The sequence below is a fragment of the Myotis nattereri genome (genome assembly GCF_964212035.1).
Source record: "Myotis nattereri genome assembly, chromosome: 3".
In the NCBI taxonomy this organism is placed as follows: domain Eukaryota; kingdom Metazoa; phylum Chordata; class Mammalia; order Chiroptera; family Vespertilionidae; genus Myotis; species Myotis nattereri.
Window position 1 is genome coordinate 115,758,478 of NC_138077.1, and position 19,051 is coordinate 115,777,528.

Consider the following 19,051-nt stretch of genomic DNA (forward strand, 5'->3'; position numbering starts at 1 on the left):
TCCCTTTAGAGGGTGCCTGAATTTTTAGCTGTCACTCCCTAGCAGACAGCAACCCTGCTTTTCACACCCAGATATTATGTGGGTACCCTTCTCCGTTCTGGTGCTTTCTGCTGGGAAGCCCAGCTAGGGGATTAAATCCCAGAGGCCCCACAACTGATATATCTCTCCGGAACTTTAGTTGCTGTCTGTGGGCACCTGGTCAGCCCTTTCACGCCTCCACCCCTCCTAGCAGTCTCTATGGGGTCTCCACTTTTGGTCCTCGGATATCAGGTTCTCTCCTAGGAGTCTTCAGTTGATTGTTCAGGAAGTTTTTCTGTATTTTAGTCTTAACTCCAGTTTGTTCCTGGGAGCATGTCCATGCAGCATTCACTTACTCTGCTGCCATTTTTAATCCTAGTCAACTGTTTGCTTCTTGAGAGTAGTGACCTGTCTCTGTGTTACCAGTTTTGGTGTAGTGCCCACATCGAGTAGGCAGGTGGAACCTAGGTGAGCAGGGTGCACTGCTTTGCCTCCCTGAGCACTGTGGATTGTTCTCGAGGATTTGAGAGTTCTCTTGGCTCCACAGCAGATGCTGCTTTTCCTGGCTCCCTGGGAGAAGCCAGTTCCGTCTCTTGCATTCCCACTGAGCAGGCTCTAGCTCCAGGTATACATCTGTTTCTCACTCAGTATCAAGGCTCAGAGCAGCCCTCAGAGCTGTCCTAGGTCACAAGTGGACTGGCATGAGTTTCAGGACTTCAGGAAGTCCCAGTCCCTCTCACCTGCCTGCAGCACTGCCCCATCTCCTAACTCAAGGAGAAAGGACTGTCAGGGCCTGTGGTTCCAAAGAGTGAGAGCGTCTCTTCTCTGGGCCTCAGTTTCCTTGTCTGTATAGTGAGGGGACTTGGGAACCTCTTAATTTGTCAACACCTTCCAGGAATATATTTCAGGGTCTTTTAGCCCCAAGTGTCCCTGAACTTGGCATGTGCTGGACACTTGCCTCAGTTTCATTGAGTGATCAACACATTTCTGAGCAGGGCCAGGGTTAGAACCCTGGCATCTGGCCTAGAAACTTCCTAAGCTTGGCGATTCTCTCAGGCCTCCCTAAAATTTAGTGATTCCTCCAGGCCAGCAAGAGCGCACTGTCAGTGCCACAGAAAGGAAGCAAGGCTGGAAGCCTAAGCCTATGCTCAGTGTCCAGAACCTCGCCAAGATCTTTGGCAGGTCATTTGTTAGTTTGTTAATCCTCACCTGAGGATATTTTTTTCCACTGATTTTTAGAAGAGTGAAGGGGAGGGAGAGGGAGAGAGAAACATCAGTTTGAGAAAGACACATCAATCGGTTGCACTCCACATGTACCCCGACTGGGTTGGGGATCAAACCTGCCCTTGACCAGGAATTAAACCCACAACCCTTCAGTGTGCAGGCCGATGCTCTAACCATTGAAAAACACTGGCCAGGGCTGGCAGGTCTTTTAATTTGCCCATGCCTCTGGTTCCTTCTCTCTGGAGGTGCTGCCTTCCTCTCTTCTAACATTTCCAAAGTTGTGTTAATCTGCATACCAAAAGATGCGCAAGGGCCAAGGCTTCTGTGGCTAAAGAAGTGTGGGAAATCACCACTTTTTAAAGGTTCTGAGAAGTCCTACAGGGAACATGCTTTAACATGGTGTTTCTCCATCTTATTTAACCTTAGAACCCAGATTTTGCACATCAGCATGCACCAGTGGTTCTTTTAAGCAGCTTTGGGATGTGCTAAAGCCTTCCCAGATGGGGCCGCTATGGGCTGGGGAGGGAATGACTGCTGGTAGGAAATGTGCTACTCCAGCACTTGGGAATGTCTCCACTCTCCTCTGCTTCTCCCTCCAGGTGGAGATGCTAGAACGGAAGTATGGGGGCCGCCTCGTGACCCGCCATGCAGCCCGCACCATCCAGACAGCCTTCCGCCAGTACCAGATGAACAAGAACTTTGAACGCCTGCGCAGCTCCATGTCAGAGAACCGTATGTCCCGCCGGATTGTGCTGTCCAACATGAGGATGCAGTTCTCCTTTGAGGGGCCTGAGAAGATGCACAGCTCCTACTTTGAAGGGAAGCAGGTCTCAGTGACCGATGACGGCTCTCAGCTAGGGGCCCTGGTGCCATCTGAGGGCAGTGACTTCGGTGAGCCACCATCCCTCAAGTCTTCAGCCCCATCCAGTGATTTCGCAGATGCCATCACTGAGCTGGAGGATGCCTTCTCCCGGCAAGTGAAATCCCTGGCCGAATCCATCGACGATGCCCTCAACTGCCGCAGCCTTCATGCTGAGGAAACGCCAGTCCCTGACACAGGGCGAGCCCGGGACACTGAGCCCCAGGCAGCCCTGCACACTGTGGACCACCACAAACTGGATGAGATGACAGCCTCGTACAGTGACGTCACCCTGTATATTGATGAGGAGGAATTGTCACCGCCTCTGCCCCTCTCCCAGGCGGGGCACCGGTCATCCAGTACTGAGTTAGACCTGCAACTGCGGGCTGGGGGTGCCGCCCAGGACTACTGGGCCCTGGCTCACAAGGATGACAAGGGAGACACAGACACAAGCTGCCAGAGCACACCATCGCTTGAGCAGCAGGAGCAACGGCTGCGGGTGGAGCACCTCCCACTGCTCACCATCGAGCCTCCCAGCGACAGCTCAGTGGACCTCAGCGACCGCTCGGAACGTGGCTCCCTCAAGAGGAAGAGTGCCTATGAGCGCAGCCTCAGTGGGCAGCAGGGCAGCCCCAAACCGGGCCCCCACTGTGGCCCCCCTAAGGGCCTGCCCCGGGAGGAGCCAGAGTTGCGAGCCCGGCCTTCCAGGCCCCTCGATAGCCACCTGGCCATCAATGGCTCAGCCAACAGGCAGAGCAAATCTGAGTCAGACTACTCAGATGGGGACAACGACAGCGTCAACAGCACTTCCAATTCCAATGACACCATCAACTGCAGCTCTGAGTCGTCATCCCGCGACAGCCTGCGGGAGCAGACGCTCAGCAAGCAGACCTACCACAAGGAGACCCGCAACAGCTGGGATTCACCTGCCTTCAGCAACGATGTCATCCGTAAGAGGCACTATCGCATCGGTCTCAACCTCTTCAACAAGTGAGTGCCTGCCAGCCCTGCAAGGAAGAGGAGGGTGGGGCATTAACACCCCAGGGACCTTGGCAAGGGCCTTCCTCTCATGCCCAAGTGTCTCCTTGAGCACCAGTGGGGTGGCTCTGTAACAGTGCCTGGGAGGGCCAGTGCTGTTGGGCAGGGAGATGGGAGCCTGGTGAACAGGTTTGTGGGGAGAGCAGACACTAACAGGCTGAGCAGGGAAGAACAAGGGGCTTCTCTAAAGAGTTTGGGGCCCTGTCAACACCTAGAACAGTGACCAGTGCACAGCAGATGCTCAGGAAACATGTGCAAGGGTTGATGCAATGTGTAATGCCATGCCTAGCTGTGAGCAGCAGGCTCCAGAGTTTGGATATTTTTCTCTGGGTGATCTGAGCAAGAGCGTGATGCAGTCTGTGTGCAGCCTGGACTTGGAGGCTCGTGTCAGGGAAGGGAGGACACAGATAAACCTGTGCTGGCAGAAGTCTCAGCCAGCGTGAAGCCCTTTGGGAGGTGTGTGAGCAGGGTCTATTGAGGGGCCGCCACCCGCCATGAGTTCTGGAAAGGTGGTATAGGGGCAGTCATGAGAGCAGAACAAAGGACAGAGACTGGCATTTAAAGCAGGCTATTATTCTTTTTTGTTTGTTTTTAGTTCTTACATTTATTTTTAAATAAATCTTTACTGTTTAAAGTATTACATCTGTCCCCCTTTTTTCCCCATTGATCCCCTTCAGCCCGCCCCTGCTCCCCACCCCAGGCCTTCAGCACCCTATTGTCTGTGTTCATGGGTTATGCATATATGTATACAAGGTTTTTGGTTGATTACCTCCTACTCACCCACCCTCCCCCGCCTTCCCTCTGAGATTCCCCACTTTGCTTCATGCTTCCACACCTCTGGATCCACTCGGTTCATCAGTTTATTTTGTTACTTAGATTCCACATATGAGTGCAATCATGTGATACTTGTCTTTCTCTAGCTGACTTATTTAACTTAGCATGATACTCTCCAGGTCTCTCCATGCTGTTTCAAGGGGTAAGAGATTCTCCTTTTTCACTGCTGTGTAGCATTCTATGGTATAAATGTACCACAGCTTTTTTATCCACTCATCTACTGGTGGTCACTTGAGCTGTTTCCAGATCTTAGCTATTGTAAATTGTGCTCTATGAACATAGGGGTGCATATATTCTTTCTGAATGGTGCTTTGGGTTTCTTAGGATATATTCCTAGAAGTGGGATCACTGGGTCAAATGGCATGTCCATATTTTTTTTTCCTTAGGAAACTCCATACTGTTTTCCATAATGGCTGCACCAGTCTGCATTCCCACCAGCAGTGTACTAGGGTTCCTTTTTCTCTATATCCTTGCCAGCACTTGTCATTTGTGGGTTTGCTGATAGTAGCCAAATTCAAAGCACTGCCAAAAGTAGCAACCTGAAGGGGAAGGAGCACTCCCTTGGAGGAGATGTTGGAAAGCTCTGGTTATTGAACCTCAGATTTCACATCATTTCCTTTCACGGGGCCTCCAGGATTTGGGGTTACCAGACATGCGCTTGGTTCTGACCCCTCCAGGGTGAGGACATGGCCAGCTTGCCAGGTGGTTACTAACACACATTTACCAAACTTTCCTGCTTCCTCATCTCCTAGAGTGGGGGAGTCTTGTGGGCACTTTTGAGCCATCCCTGGTGCAAGTGGAAGTGCTCTCTGGGGGATTCAGAGAGGTGTGTCCCAGAGCACAGGAACAGGGAATGTTGCATTCCTGTGGGGTCGGCCAGTGGTCTGGCGGTCATTGGTCATCACTCAGCTCAGAACTAAGAGTCTTGGACACCTGACATCTGCCATGGGTGCTGTTTCCTGCCTGTGGTCTGCTGCACATAAGGACCAGCCCTGGCCCTGTGCGAGTTGTGGCTAAACAGCAGGGAAGGTCATGTCAGAGCCTGTCCTGAGCTCTGTCCAAAAAGTCTGTCCCACCTGCTCCAGGATACAGCCAGCTCCTGGATCAACTTAGACCCAGGCCTGTGCCCTCCTGGGGGAGGCTGAGATGACCTGGGGGTTTTCTGGTCCCTGGCAGATACCGTGTTCTTTCTTATGTGGGAACTCCCAACTGAGTGGACAGGTAGAGGCCAGAAAAAAAGTCTCCCTCAACCACCCAGTAGATTGTTTCTCACTCTATTAGCGTGTGGTTTCTTGACTTTGTGCAGGAAAAATTTCACAACAGAGTCCAGGTGAAGTTTAGAGGGTGTTTATTAAAGCTGGGGACATGTAACAGGAAGGGGCTGGGGAAATGAGCCTAGGCCAGTCTGCTTTGGCACACTACGAAATCAGAGAAAAGGGGGCTTTCGGAAGAGGGTCAGGGGGTGTGCCAGGATGAACTGCCACTGCCTATTGCTACCCTGGTTGCAAGCCTTATGAGGTCCCTTAGAGTTTAGGAGATGCATGACTGTGAGGGAAGAAGGTGGGGAGAGGTGAGGGCATGCTCCTGGGAGGGAGAGCGCTGGTTGATTTGGAGAAGTCGGTCTAGGCCAGCCGTGGGCAAACTACAGCCCGCGGGCCGAATCCGGCCCGTTTGAAATGAATAAAACTAAAAAAAAAAAAAAGACCGTACCCTTTTATGTAATGATGTTTACTTTGAATTTATATTAGTTCACACAAACACTCCATCCATGCTTTTGTTCCGGCCCTCCAGTCCAGTTTAAGAACCCATTGTGGCCCTCGAGTCAAAAAGTTTGCCCACTCCTGGTCTAGGCTGTTGGCAAACAGTTGGTGTGAGGAACACTGGAAGCAGGAGGGGCCTTACTACCCTGCCCAGTGTGGCCCAGGGCCAGCAAGGTCCCAACAGGTAACTCAACACTGGCAGATAGGCAGCGCATTGGCTGTATGCTGCCAGAGAGGTCACTCCAAGACCTGTCAGAGGCCCCTTTGCCAGCCACATTCATCCTGACCTTGAAACCCCTCAGCTTGGCTTGGCTTCCCCACCCCACCTAGTTCCTTACCTGTCCCTTCTGCCACCAGCCTTTCCTCTGTATTGTTTGGTGAGCTCCTGTCATGGTCAAGGTGCAGTCAGTCCCGAGTCTTCTCCTGCATTGTCACTATGAGACCTTCCAGGTGGAGCCAGTCCCTCCCACATGTGGTTCAGCCTAAAAGCTGGGGCCATCGGGTTCACATGTGGACCCACTAGCAAATATTGTCATTTCTACCCTCAAATTATGTCCTAAATCATCTTTGTCCCCCCACCTTGTGCACCACTGCCTGGAGGCCTACGGGAGTCTCCTAGCTTGGGCCTGGCCTTGCTCCCTACCGAGCAGCCAGTGAGAGTTTCTTAAATATGGACATCAGATCCTGTCACTGCCACACTCATCCCACTCTGAAGAAAACCAGATTACTCATGTGGTCTACACAGCACTGTGTGGTCTACCCTCACCCCTACACTGCCCTCTTTTCCCTGTGCCTCAGAGCCCCTACTCTCAGCTACCCTGTATCAGCCTCTTGGTCCTCAGTCCTGCAGAACTCATTCCCACCCTAAGGCCTTTACATTTGCTATTGCCTCACCTTGGTCACTGAGTGTCACCTGCTCAGAGAAGGCCTCTAGTTCACTTGCAGGAGCCCCTCCCCACATCCTCTGGCCATCACTCAGTTCCTTTGCTCTTCAGACTGTGGGCGGCAGCCTGCCATTGTGCTGGGCAGTTGTGGCTGGGCAGTCGTGGCTGGCCCTGCTCCCTGTTGTTGTCCCAAGTGGTGTCTGGCACAGAGGGGAGACATGGTGCTTGACCTGGGAAGGATCTGTGTTTCCAGGGCCCCTTGCACAGCTGCTCCTTCCTGAAGTGTGTCCTCTCCCATTGCACTTGGAGCTTCTCCAGGGTAGAAGATGCCGTCCCCCGGAAATCCATGATGCTACAAGACATTTCACATGAACACAGGAGGGGCTGGGTGAGGGCAGAGAAGGGAGAGTAGCCCCCAACCCCAGGAGCAGCAGCAGGCTAGGCTTAGACCTGAACACTGTATTGGAGCCATCAAGGGGCCGGGCAGGCCAGGTGTGGGTGGGTGATTCAGGGAGGCCTAGGGCAACCCTCCAGTCATTGCCATGCAGGAACACAGACCTGGGGTGACCCCTCATTTTGAAGTTGAGGGAAGGAGGGAGGCATGGGCTGGGGTCCTGTGGAGGCCAGTGTGGAGTGGATTGGTGAGGAAGCTCCCGCCCTGGCCATACTATCATTTTGCCAAGTGGCTGGAGAGGCCTGGAGTATGGGGGTTTCTTGGTCAGAGACCACAGAGTCATGGGGAAGAATGAGTTATGTGGGGGGGCCCTGGCAGGGGTGAGGGAACAGGGCTACTCTGTCACCACTTTAGTGCCAGGAACCATCTGGCTGGCAGCTGCTCCCCACCAAGCTCCTGAGGGTGAGGTCAGGGTGTGTGGTCATCCAGGATAAAAATAGCAGGGTCACCTTGCAGCAGGAGGTTCACTTTTGCTTGTGTGTGGAAATCCAGTATCTGCAAGACACTTCTGTCAGCCAGGAGCTGTGCATTGAGGAGGCAGGTTGATACTGGCCATCTCCATGCCCCCAGGCAACAGAATACTGACCACTGGGACATGGGTATGGCCAGCCCCCAGTTAGTGGGTGGTTCAACTTATCCCATGCTGGCATGGGTGCCAGGTGTACCCCAAGTCCTCCACAGGTTTTGGTGTCAGAGGAGGGCACCTGCCCTCCAAGAATCACATTTGTGGCCCTCTCTCCTCACCCTGTCTCCTTGGACCACCAGTACCTCCTTGTGAGTTCAGCCAGGCTCATGTCATACTACGCAACCACTAGGAGGATGGAGGCCCAAAGGGAGGAGGGACCTGCCTGGGCTCACTGCAAAGCCCCTGGGGGGCTTCTCTGCCCCACAGCTCCCTGTGCAGGTGTACACACCTAGTCCCTCTGTGAAGCCCTCATCCACTGCCCAGGCAGGGCTTGTGCCATGCCTCCATTTCCTCTCATAAGTTGAGGCTAATCCTAAGAACCTCTCACAGTGCTTACTGTGGCATCATTCTAGGAACTGACCGTTAGCAAGTTCTTACAACAAGGCAAGGTAACAAGGTTGTTGGGCCCCTAAACAGCACAGGTAACAAGTGTGCTGACCCCAAGGAGGAGTGTAAGAATTAAGTAAGTTAGTGGGTATAGAGTGCTTAGACCAGTGATGGTGAACCTTTTGAGCTCGGCATGTCAGCATTTTGAAAAACCCTAACTTAACTCTGGTGCCGTGTCACATATAGAAATTTTTTTGATATTTGCAACCATAGTAAAACAAAGACTTATATTTTTGATATTTATTTTATATATTTAAATGCCATTTAACAAAGAAAAATCAACCAAAAAAATGAGTTCGCATGTCACCTCTGACATGCGTGTTATAGGTTCACCATCACTGGCTTAGACAGTGATGCACAGAGTAAGTGCTCAGCAGGTGTTAGAGATTGTTTTTTCTATGTAGGTGGATGGAGGACAGTAGAAGGCAGACTAGCATGTGCTGGGCAAGGGTTGTTCAACTCTGCCTGGAGGTGCAGCATGGGGCACCAGGTTCTACTCAGTGGGGAGCATAAAGCTGGGTGGGTAGGGGCCGGTTATGGGGCCAGGGTTTAGGGCAGTGCAGGGCAGCTGAGAAGGGTCCCTGCTCTAGCACCCATGGCTATGCTCCTGTGGCTGACCCAGTCTTGTCCATTCTTGGCGCAGGGTCTGGGAAGTTCTAGGTTCCCCCATGTTGCAGGTTGGGGATGGGACAGGGTGCCTGAGTCAGGGTCTCAGCTGGGGTGCCTTGGAGTGCCCACAGAGGTAAGAGCAAGCCTGGAGGGGCCGGAGCTGCCACAGCTGAGCCTGTCTTTTATCCCACCCCCCCAGGAAGCCTGAGAAGGGCATCCAGTACCTCATTGAGCGTGGCTTTGTGCCAGACACACCAGTGGGAGTAGCCCACTTCCTGTTGCAACGCAAGGGCCTGAGCCGGCAGATGATTGGCGAGTTCCTGGGCAACAGGCAGAAGCAATTCAACCGCGATGTGCTGGAGTGAGTTCTGGGACTGGGGGTTGGGCCGGCATGGACGTGTTCCTGTGAGACTCCATGACCCTCAGGCCTGCCCTGCTGCTGGGACATATACCGAACCCTCCCCTTACCTCTTTCTAGCTCCTAGACACCCATACCATCTCACACATACCTTGCCAGGCATACATGTGGGCATCTACCCTTGGGCGCCCCCTTCACACACCTTTAGCACCTCCACTCCTCTTCAGGCAGACTGAGCCACTGAGCACTCAGTGAGGAAGGGGTGTGCAAGGTCAGGGCCTTGACAGATGCCCTTTGATGGAGGGTGGGAGCTGGCCAAGAGAGACTCCAGCGCCTCCAAGATGGGCAGCACCACACCCAGATCACTGCCTCTGCTTCTCTCTCTTGCCTCTCCTGGATGGGAGATCAGGGGGTAAAAGTCCAACCCCCATCTCATCACTCCGCATTTCACCAGCCCAGAGAGCTGGCAGCCATAGCACTCAGCTGCTTGGAACCCTGCAGAAAAATGGGTTTCCAGTTCCCTGGGAGCTGCTGGCAGTTTTGAGAAGTCTGCCCATCATGTACCCTACACTCTCCACTCCTCTTTGAGACTCCTGAGTAAAAAGGCACCTGCATTTGGCCCTTGTGTTTACTGTGTTCTCATCTCACCCATGGGGGTGGATGTCAGGGATTGATGACCCCCATTCACAGATGAGAAGCCAAAGTCAGTGGAATGGGATGGCTCAGTACATGTGTTTGCTCACCCTTTGCCGAGACCTGAGGGATTTTCCCCAGGCCTGTTGTTGAAGCGTTTTCTGACCCAAGCAGTTATGAGCTGATATGCTGACCTTGGGCAGATAGTCCAGAAACAGAAATAAAAGCAGAGTAAAGAGCTAACCATCAGTAACAGTGGCTTCCATCTGTCCAGCCCCTGCCTCATCTGGGAAAAGGACAAGCAAGGGGTGGCCCCCTGAAGTCAGGCCCTCTCTGCAATGAGGAAGGGCCTGGCCACATGTATACCTGCTGCCTCTGATGCTCCCCTGGGGGAGGTAGGTGGGTGCTGTGGCCTCTTTGTACCACAGGTGAGGAAACCCAGGATCAAAGGGAGAGGGCCTGTCCTGGGTGCACCCTCCCTCCCCCCAAACATACACGGCCTCATATATACACATACATACTCATGCAGTCACACGCAGATACACACACACAGGAGTATGGCTGGTATGTGTCCAGTACCCAGCAGAACGAAGCCTGCGTCCTTTCTTGGCCAGGTGTGCCCATCTGAGCTGCTTTTTTCCTGCTCAGCTCAGCGTTTCTGTTCTGGCCTCATTCCGGAAAGCCTGCTGGGTTGTTAGTATGGTTAATCTCCTCCCCACCCCATCCCCCTTCCTTTTAAATTGGTATGAGGAAATGGTTCAGGGGAACACAGATTAGCTCCTTAGTGAATTGGGCCTAAAATCCTTGCAGTGCAGCCCCCCTCCCCTATAGCTATTTCTGCACTCCCCTCTGTGCCCTGGCTTCTGGTCTGAAGGAAATCCGTGCATTGTTCTCCTTGGATCAGAAAATAGCAGTGACCTCAGAAAGTAGTGAGGTTCCTCCCACCTCTACCCTCCACACCAGCATCCTACTCAGGAGCTGGTCAGCAGATTGTCCCAGGTGGCCCCCCCACCTCCTAACTTTCCCCACAAAAAGCCCTTAGTGCTCAGAGAAGATTGGGGGCACAACAGCTTATCATAAGCCCATCACCCCCAGTGGAGGTAGGCTTTGGGTGTGGAATTAGGTCCCCTATGGCCGACGCCTCCACAGCCCCAAGGGTGGCTATGGCTTTGTTATAAACATAAACCAGACACCAGTTTATGCTGCTTGGGTCCTTAGTTCGGACCCCACATTCTCTGTTTAAGTGTCCTGATCAGAGAACCGAGCAGGCTGTAATGTGGAAGCTTGGCTGTGATAAGAACCAGAGGCCTCCCCAAGCTCTGCCCTTCATCCTTCTGATTGGCACACGAGGATGGTTTCAGAAACACCCAGCCACCTCTTCCCATACCCTTGGTGTGAAGCACAGACTCTGTGAGACTACTGTGTGGAGAGTTAGTGCCCAGCCTCCACTTCCTTCTTGTGAGGATGGGCGTGTGCTCCTGGCTCCCTCAGAATGCCAGAAGACTCCTGCATTATGTCTGCATTACATCTGTGTAACATTTGTTTCTGCACAAAGGGTCCTTATTAAGAATAGTTGTATGCTCTGGCTCCCTGTATGTCTAGAAAATTGCACACATAGGTATAAACATTAACATTTCCTACAGTTTCAGGGCTTTATGGATTCCCCAGAAGCACAGGGATCTTTGGCCATAATCTGAATAGTTTGCTGATTGGAGGAAGCTAAGCAGATGCCCTCCCAGACAAGTGGCAGCCTTGCCTCTACAGCCCTCCAGGCAGCTCCCTGGCTCCCTTTCATCAACCCCACTGCTCCACTCTCTGCAAGCATGTGCTCACCTAGCCTAGTGGGAAGGCAGCAGAGGCTGTAGGCAGCGGATACTGACATGGCCTTGTCTTGTTTCAGCTGCGTGGTGGATGAGATGGACTTCTCTGCCATGGAGCTGGACGAAGCCCTCAGAAAGTTCCAGGCGCATATCCGGGTCCAGGGGGAGGCGCAGAAGGTGGAGCGACTCATCGAGGCCTTCAGGTTGGGGCTGCAGTGGGGCAGGGGGAGGGCATCAGGGAGAGGAAGGTTCCTAGCAAAGGGTTGAATCCCTTTAGCCCCCTTCACAGGATCGGGTGGCCCTGAACTCACCTGGGAGGTGAGCCAGAAGCCCCTCCTGGGTGCCAGGAACTTTGCTAGTTAGTGCTAGAGCCAGGGTTTTTTAAGTCTTTGTCTTCCTCCAAGTCCTCATGCGCCTCATCCATTCTGAGTCCATCTGTGTGTTCCTTCATCTGCCCTTTTACGGGGCAGCTGCTCTCTCACAGTGACTCAGAGCATGAGCTGCAGAGCCAGATGGCCTGGTTCTAATACCCACTCCACCGCTTACCAGCTGTGTGACCTTTTGCTTATTAACCTCTCTGTGCCTTGAGTCCTTGCCTATAGGGTGGGGATAACGAGTACCTACCCTAGACAGGGTGGAAGGCTTAACCCACTTAGTATGTGTGGGCACACAGCCCAGACAGCCTGTATTCAAGGTCACCGCACAGTCTTCCATCCTGGGACTGTGTGTACACTGTGTAGGGGTCTCTGTGTTCCTTGTTGGGTGTGACAGACACAAGTCAACTGCTGCTCCAGCACTTTGGGCTCAGCACCAGTGGTGGGCCAAGGAGGAATGAAGACACAGGAGGAGGGCAGTCCCAGGGCCTAGAAGAGGGATGTTCAGCCACTTCCTTCCAGGAGGGTTTCTTGGAAGGGGTGTCACAAGGAAGACAGAATTGAAGCCCACGTTGCCTGAGCACTGATGGCTATTGCTTCAGTAGCAATGCCCCACCTGGCTCCTCTTCTCTGTTTCTGCCCCTCTCACCATGCCTCCATGAGGTTACCAGTGAGAGGCCTCTTAAAGGTGAGGGCGGGGGTGCATTTGAGGCAGTGAGTACAGTGCGCAGATCACTCAGTGAGGCTGTTAGTTCAGGTGTCTAAGAAGCTGCCCAGAAGCTACAGCTGAAACAAGACGGAAGTGCATCTCCCTCTTAGCTGGTGCAGGGAGCAGGCTCTTTTCATCTCACCCAGGTTCCAGGCAGGGCAAGAGAGTGGAGGGCACACCCCTGCCGTTTAAGACACAGTCTTGAAAGTGCCCATATCCCGTTGGCCAGAACTTAGTCACGTGGTTGTACCAGCTCCTAGGGAGCCTGGGGAACGTTGTCTTCCCCCGAGAGCCATTGCTAGCTACAGTACAGGTGAGAAGGGTGAGTGGGTAGTCAGAGCAGCTCTGCCAGGCAGGTATTGTCCTTGCTTACCAGCTATAGTGCAGGTGAGAGGGTGAGTGTGTAGTCAGGGCAGCTCTGCCAGGCAGGTGTTGTCCCTGTTTACCAGGTGCAGGAGCTGAGCCTCAGCTGTTCAGTGCCAGGTGGAGCTATGGCAACTACTCATGAGTGACAGGCAGATCCACTCCCTGCCCCAACTGAAGGAGCCCTGACCCGCCTCCCTTTCCCCGGCCCCCAGCCAGAGGTACTGCATCTGTAACCCTGGGGTGGTGCGGCAGTTCCGGAACCCAGACACCATCTTCATCCTGGCCTTCGCCATCATCCTGCTCAACACAGACATGTACAGCCCCAACGTCAAGCCTGAGCGCAAGATGAAGCTGGAGGACTTCGTCAAGAACCTCCGAGGTGAGCTGTCCCGGCCCCAGCCTCAGACACACACCTCCACAGACAGCTCTGAGCATGAGCCCCACCATGTGTGGGGCTGAGAGGCAAATTTACATTACCTCCTGCTGGGTGCAGGGGAGAGCTAGGAGGCCTGGCTGCAGTATACCCAGTTCTTGCTCAGATGGGCTTTCAAGCAGTGTTGGTCTCAACAATGCGTTCACAAAGTACAAATTACCATAAAGATAAAGTGTTGCCTGAGTTTTGGAATGCATGAAACCTAACTCCTGGAGAAGGTGATGTTTTTAGCCTGTTATTAAAGGATGAACAGGGGTTTGGCAGGTCCAGGTGGAGGGGAATTAGTCACAAGGGGACAGAGACTGGAGAAACCAGATCATCACAGCACCAGAAGGCCAGGCCAGGCCAGGCATAGGTCGACCAAGGCCTATTTGGAAGTATGTGTAGGAGCACAGAATGGAGCCTAGGTGCTGGGAGCCCTGAGACCTCCAGCAGGCGGGAGTTGGACAGATGGGCCAGCACATCCCAGTCCATCACTGCTGCATCCCTCACAGCATCTGCCCAGCTACTCATCCTTTACACTTCATGTTCTTCTTGAAACTGTCTTGCCTTTTTGCTTTTGTCTATTTATTTAAATATGTTTTTAAAGGAACTTTATATCACCACTGTAAATGGGAAACCAATAGCATTTGTCACATATAGGCAGTCATTATGAAAATGAATACAATGAAAAGAAAATACCACTGTTGATTCCAGCAGGAGCTGTTTCTGGCTGGGCCCTGAGACTGAGGCTGCCCTCTCATCCTGGCAGGTGGGCCCATGTCAGGTACTGATGAGGTAGGCTGCCAGGGTTCTTGTTCCAGCATTAAGAAGGGTTCAGCAATCTGGAGAAGGCTGTGCGTAGATTAAATAGGAGTCCGGAGACGAAATATAATTTTGAAAGGCATTTGGGGGTCAGAGGAGCTTAGTTTAAAGGAAACTAAGATCTAAGTTCTAAGGTCTAAGATCTCAGGTCTCCTCCTCCCAGGACCCCATGCTTTTTTATTAACACAAATTGTCCCGAGGCGAGGCAGAGATATACACTTCAAAGGGTCAGGGTTTCCAATACAGAGGCATTGTCAGAATGGGGGAATTAGCCTACCGCTGTTCAGGTGTTTGGCCAGTAGGAGGCAATAACATGTAGATTAAGATGCCCTGAGCTGTCTGGCAGCCAACAATCATCCCTTTTCAGGTTTGGGGAAATGCCATCAGCCATTCCCAGATTCAGCCCTGCTGTCATGCTGGAATTGGTTTCCGGCAGTAGGCAACAAGAAGGGAGGCCTTCTTGGAGTTGGATAGGGAAGGAATCGAAAAGGGAACAGCTGTCTTCCAGCTGACTCCATGTTGGCTGATGGCATGGGCCTTGTGTACCTGGAGTTCCTGGAAGGAAGGGAGCAGGAGCTGGGTCCTCTCAGGAAATACCAGCTGCAGCGGGCTGAGGTCCCCTTTAAATGGCATCATATTTTAATTTTTTTTTCACCCAGAAGTTCTTAATTTATTAATCCTCTCATGGAAATCTGCACAGTCACCACAGATCAAGTCCCTGAAGAATCTTGACTCCTGCGGTCCCATCTCCAGCTCACTCTCTGCAGCACCCACGCTGGCCTCTGCAGCCCCTGGCTCTCTTCATCCTGTTCTTGTGTTCCTTCTGTTTTCTTGAGGTCTTCTTCTCATACAGGTCATGTCTTGCAAGTCTATGTTTGGGTTTATTTTTCTTTGTGTAATCAAAGGAGTTATAAATCATGCCAAAGCCAGCTGTCTAGCCACCACCAAAATGGGTTCTGAATCCAAATACAAAGATGACATCTGGTGTAGTCTTATACAATTTGGCAGTTTTCCCTGAATTTCTGTCTTGGGTATTGATGCCTTTCCAGGGTGAAGGACATCAATGATCATTTGTTTCCGCCGAAGTATGTTGGCAATGAACTTCCTGGTCCACATAGTTACTGTGTCGTTCATGATGGCGGCCAATCTTCAAGCAGCCAGGAGGAGGTATCATATTTTTTAAAAAGAAACAAAAGTTGGTCTAAATCAAGTCCAACTGTGAGCTTGCTGAGATGTTTAAAATTTCTACTCTTCTTTATTTTTGTAGTACAGGCTGCTCTGTCAATCCCTCTCCTGGGTCAGATAACTCCCTCTGATCTGTAGGTCCTTGGTGCACCCCCTAGTGGTGGGTACTGCCATAACACGAAGGCTGGAGAGAGGAGAGGCCACCAGGATATAGAGAGGAGCACTTCCGCCCCTCCCAAGCTTGGCTGGCCCCTGAGGGCAGGGAAGCTCACTTCAGAGCACTCAGATGGTCACTCCCTGCATGGAGCACTCACTGTGTGAGGCCCTCTGCTAGGTCAAAGGACTTGGCAAGCCCCTCCCCATAGTCTCATCAACAGTTTTACTAATCCTTTGGTTGGTTGAGCTAGTCTGTGGTCTGAGGATGGATGTGGGTTTGTGTTTCTCCTGTGAGTAGGGCTGAGTTTCTTTTCTCACAGCAGTTTTCATAGTGGTGTAGCAGAAGGTATGCACTTGTTGTCAGAGCAATCCAGGTTTGAGTCTTGCCCCTGGATTCTGCCCGTGTGATGTGGGACAACAACTGGCAAATGCACCAAGATCTCACTTGGAGGGGCATGCCAAGAGCTGCTCACACTTCTCACCACAGCTCTGAGAAGCCACCCATGCTCTTGGTGGTCTTTTTCACAGATGCTCAGCTCAGAAAGATTGAGTCACAAGGCTAACAAGGGGCGAAGTGAGGATGAGCCCAGTGTTGGAAACTAAACTTACAAACCCTCCCCTCACCTCAAACCTAATCTCTTCCCCAGGCCTTGGCTTTCTCATCTATGGAATAGGGATGGTATGCCCACCCCACGGGGCTGTGGTCAGGATCAGCAAGGTAATATTTATAAAGCCCTCTATCAGCCCTCCTGTGCTTGTCCAGGTGGCTGTGTTGGCCTTGTCCCTAGTGGAAGGATTCTGAGGAATTTGTGGTTGACTGAGGATGTTTAGTAGCATGGGTCTGGAAGGTCTGTGGTTCTGCTGGGACTGGTGAAAGGGATCACTGTTCTGAATTGGGTTAGAAACTGGTAAATTGGAGTAAGCCTGGGGCTTGAGACTGAAGGGACCACCCAGACCCTAGCCCAGTGATGGCGAACCTCTGACACACGAACTCATTTTTTTGGTTGATTTTTCTTTGTTAAATGGCATTTAAATATATAAAATAAATATCAAAAATATAAGTCTTTGTTTTACTATGGTTGCAAATATCAAAAAATTTCTATATGTGACACGGCACCAGAGTTAAGTTAGGGTTTTTCAAAATGCTGACATGACGAGCTCAAAAGGTTTGCCATCACTGCCCTAGCCTGACTAACGCCTGGCCACTGTCTCCTGCCTAGGTGTAGACGATGGTGAGGACATTCCCCGAGAGACACTGATTGGTATCTATGAACGGATTCGCAAGCGGGAGCTGAAGACCAATGAGGACCATGTGTCCCAGGTGCAGAAGGTGGAGAAGCTTATCGTGGGGAAGAAGCCGGTATGTGGTGGCCCTATGTCCCAGGGGAGTTGCTGGGGGCATGAGTTGCTCACATCCCCCTTCCCACCCAGCGCCCTGCTGGCCTCAGTTTCTGCCAGTGGCCCTGATGCCCCTTCCAGGCAGGGCTGGTGAATTCTTTCAGAATTTGGGTTTCTTTAAAAGACTTGTAATATTTGGGAATAACAACCATTTGCTCTGGGCTAAAGTTGGAGAAGCTGAGGATTTTAATAAACCAATGGGCAGGGTTGCACAGTTCCTTGGTGACTTGGGAATGCCCTCAGCCTGCCAGTGAGAGGGCCTTCCCTGTCCACCCCCTTGGGTGTGGCCGGATAGAGCTAAGGAAAAATGCCTTGGGCGGGCATTGCCTCTCAGGCACCCAGGTGCATCTTTTGCAACATTGATTTTTTTCTTTGTTTGCTATTTCCCCATTTAGATTGGATCCCTGCATCATGGGCTTGGCTGTGTGAGTATCCCTCTGCTTTCACGTTCTGGCTAATATCCCACCCTAGGGGTGCCCCGTGTGCCCACATCTTCCTGTTCCCAGATCCACAGTTCTGGCTGCTTGAGTTAATTCTGCAGCAATAAGAAATATGATTTTCATAATTAACCCAGACTCAAATCTCTGCAGGCCCAGAGATTACAGGCTGTGCTGTCAGGCTGAAAGCAGTCTCCTTCCCTCTCCTCTGGGCCCAGTTAAGCTCAGAGACCCAGGTTGGTCCCCAGACACTGAGACACTGATGTTTATTGGAGGGCCTTCTCTTTCCCCACCCAGCCCAAGCTCTGTCCCCAAAATGTGCTTCTGTGACCTGCCCTTGTCCACCTCTCCAGCCCCAAAAGCCATCATCCTCTTTACTTTGTACTTTTGCTCCAGTCAACATTGTTCCCTGAATCAGCCCTCCTGCGTTTGTGCCAGGCTGGGCCATGCATTTCCCTCCCCTTATCTTATCTTCTTAATGTACTGAGCTCGGGCACCCTTCTATCAGGGCACCCTTGCAGAGTTGGCACCTTTTGCAGAGTTAATACTCCTTGGCTACTACTATGCTTACCCTCTGGGGGTCTTAACTGGGCATGTACTGTCTCCTTACTGACCCATCTGTCTCCTGTGGGCTTTAGGAGCACTCCCAGAGCCACAAGTGGGCCTACATGATGGTTTATCATACCAGGCCTTGATGGCAGCTTGGACTTCGGCAAGGTCGGGGGCTCTTTGAATCTGTGACAGGTGTGTTCAGAGGCAGGTATACAGAGCAGAGGGTCAGACCAGGCCCCACAGAGCAGTGACTGCTGGCTCAAGTTTGGATAGGGTCTTTCATGCTTCAGAAATGTTAATTATTTAGGAGGGGTCTGGAGAATGGGACAACTCCAAGGCTCTGCAGCTCCTCGTGTGTGGCTGAGGCAAGTTGTCAGCTTCTCTGTGCCTCAGTTTCCTCATCTAGGGTAGACTCTCTCTAGAAAAAATATTTACAGGAGGCTAATGGGCACTTTGGGGACTCAGAAAACAAATATTCCCCTCTGGCTGGGGGCTCACATGTGAACATGGTTCTCTAAGGAGTCTGGTACCTGCCTGAAAGAATCGAGCAGAGGTCTCACCAGAAGCGGCACCCTTACCCTGGCTCTACAGGACAGGCGGGAAAACAGCTGCAAGCCAGAAACATGGTCTATTCTGCATGGTCTGTAAGAAAAGGTGTTTGGAACACAGGCCCAAGGGCTGGGCTCCTCACATTCAGGCTAACTCTGTGCTACCCAGGCTCCAGAGGCAGGGCAGGCTACTGAGGACACACTTCCCTTCCCCCCACAGGTTCTCTCTCTGCCTCACCGGCGGTTGGTCTGCTACTGCCGACTCTTCGAGGTTCCAGACCCAAATAAGCCCCAGAAACTCGGACTGCATCAGCGAGAAATCTTCCTGTTTAATGACCTCCTGGTGGTACGTGGTTCCCCACGGATTCATGGCTGACAGTGGTTACGCAGGGAGACCTGGCTATGTGCCTGCACGTGGGGAAATGCCCACACAGGTGTGGGGTGGAGGTGATGGGGTGGAGTTAGCCCAGGTCTCTGGGTTGCCAGGAGCAGAATCTAACACAGATGCTACCATTGAAAATGGGGT

At 52.2% G+C, this 19,051-nt stretch overlaps 1 protein-coding gene and 1 pseudogene across 2 annotated transcripts in view; one reads left to right on the top strand and one right to left on the bottom strand.

Moving 5' to 3' along the window:
* The window catches only part of IQSEC1 (IQ motif and Sec7 domain ArfGEF 1), a 184,969-nt gene that overhangs the window by 154,239 nt on the left and 11,679 nt on the right, over window positions 1–19,051 (top strand). Inside the window, exons 3-9 of the mRNA XM_081086168.1 lie at window positions 1,842–3,091; window positions 8,952–9,113; window positions 11,644–11,766; window positions 13,225–13,391; window positions 16,811–16,950; window positions 17,384–17,413; window positions 18,746–18,871. Of these exons, the coding sequence (XP_080942294.1) occupies window positions 1,842–3,091; window positions 8,952–9,113; window positions 11,644–11,766; window positions 13,225–13,391; window positions 16,811–16,950; window positions 17,384–17,413; window positions 18,746–18,871 (1,998 nt within the window). The remainder of the gene's footprint in view (window positions 1–1,841; window positions 3,092–8,951; window positions 9,114–11,643; window positions 11,767–13,224; window positions 13,392–16,810; window positions 16,951–17,383; window positions 17,414–18,745; window positions 18,872–19,051) is intronic.
* LOC308516901 (small ribosomal subunit protein eS24-like) lies at window positions 14,901–15,383 on the bottom strand (annotated as a pseudogene). The gene has a single exon. The product of its transcript is annotated as a small ribosomal subunit protein eS24-like (transcript).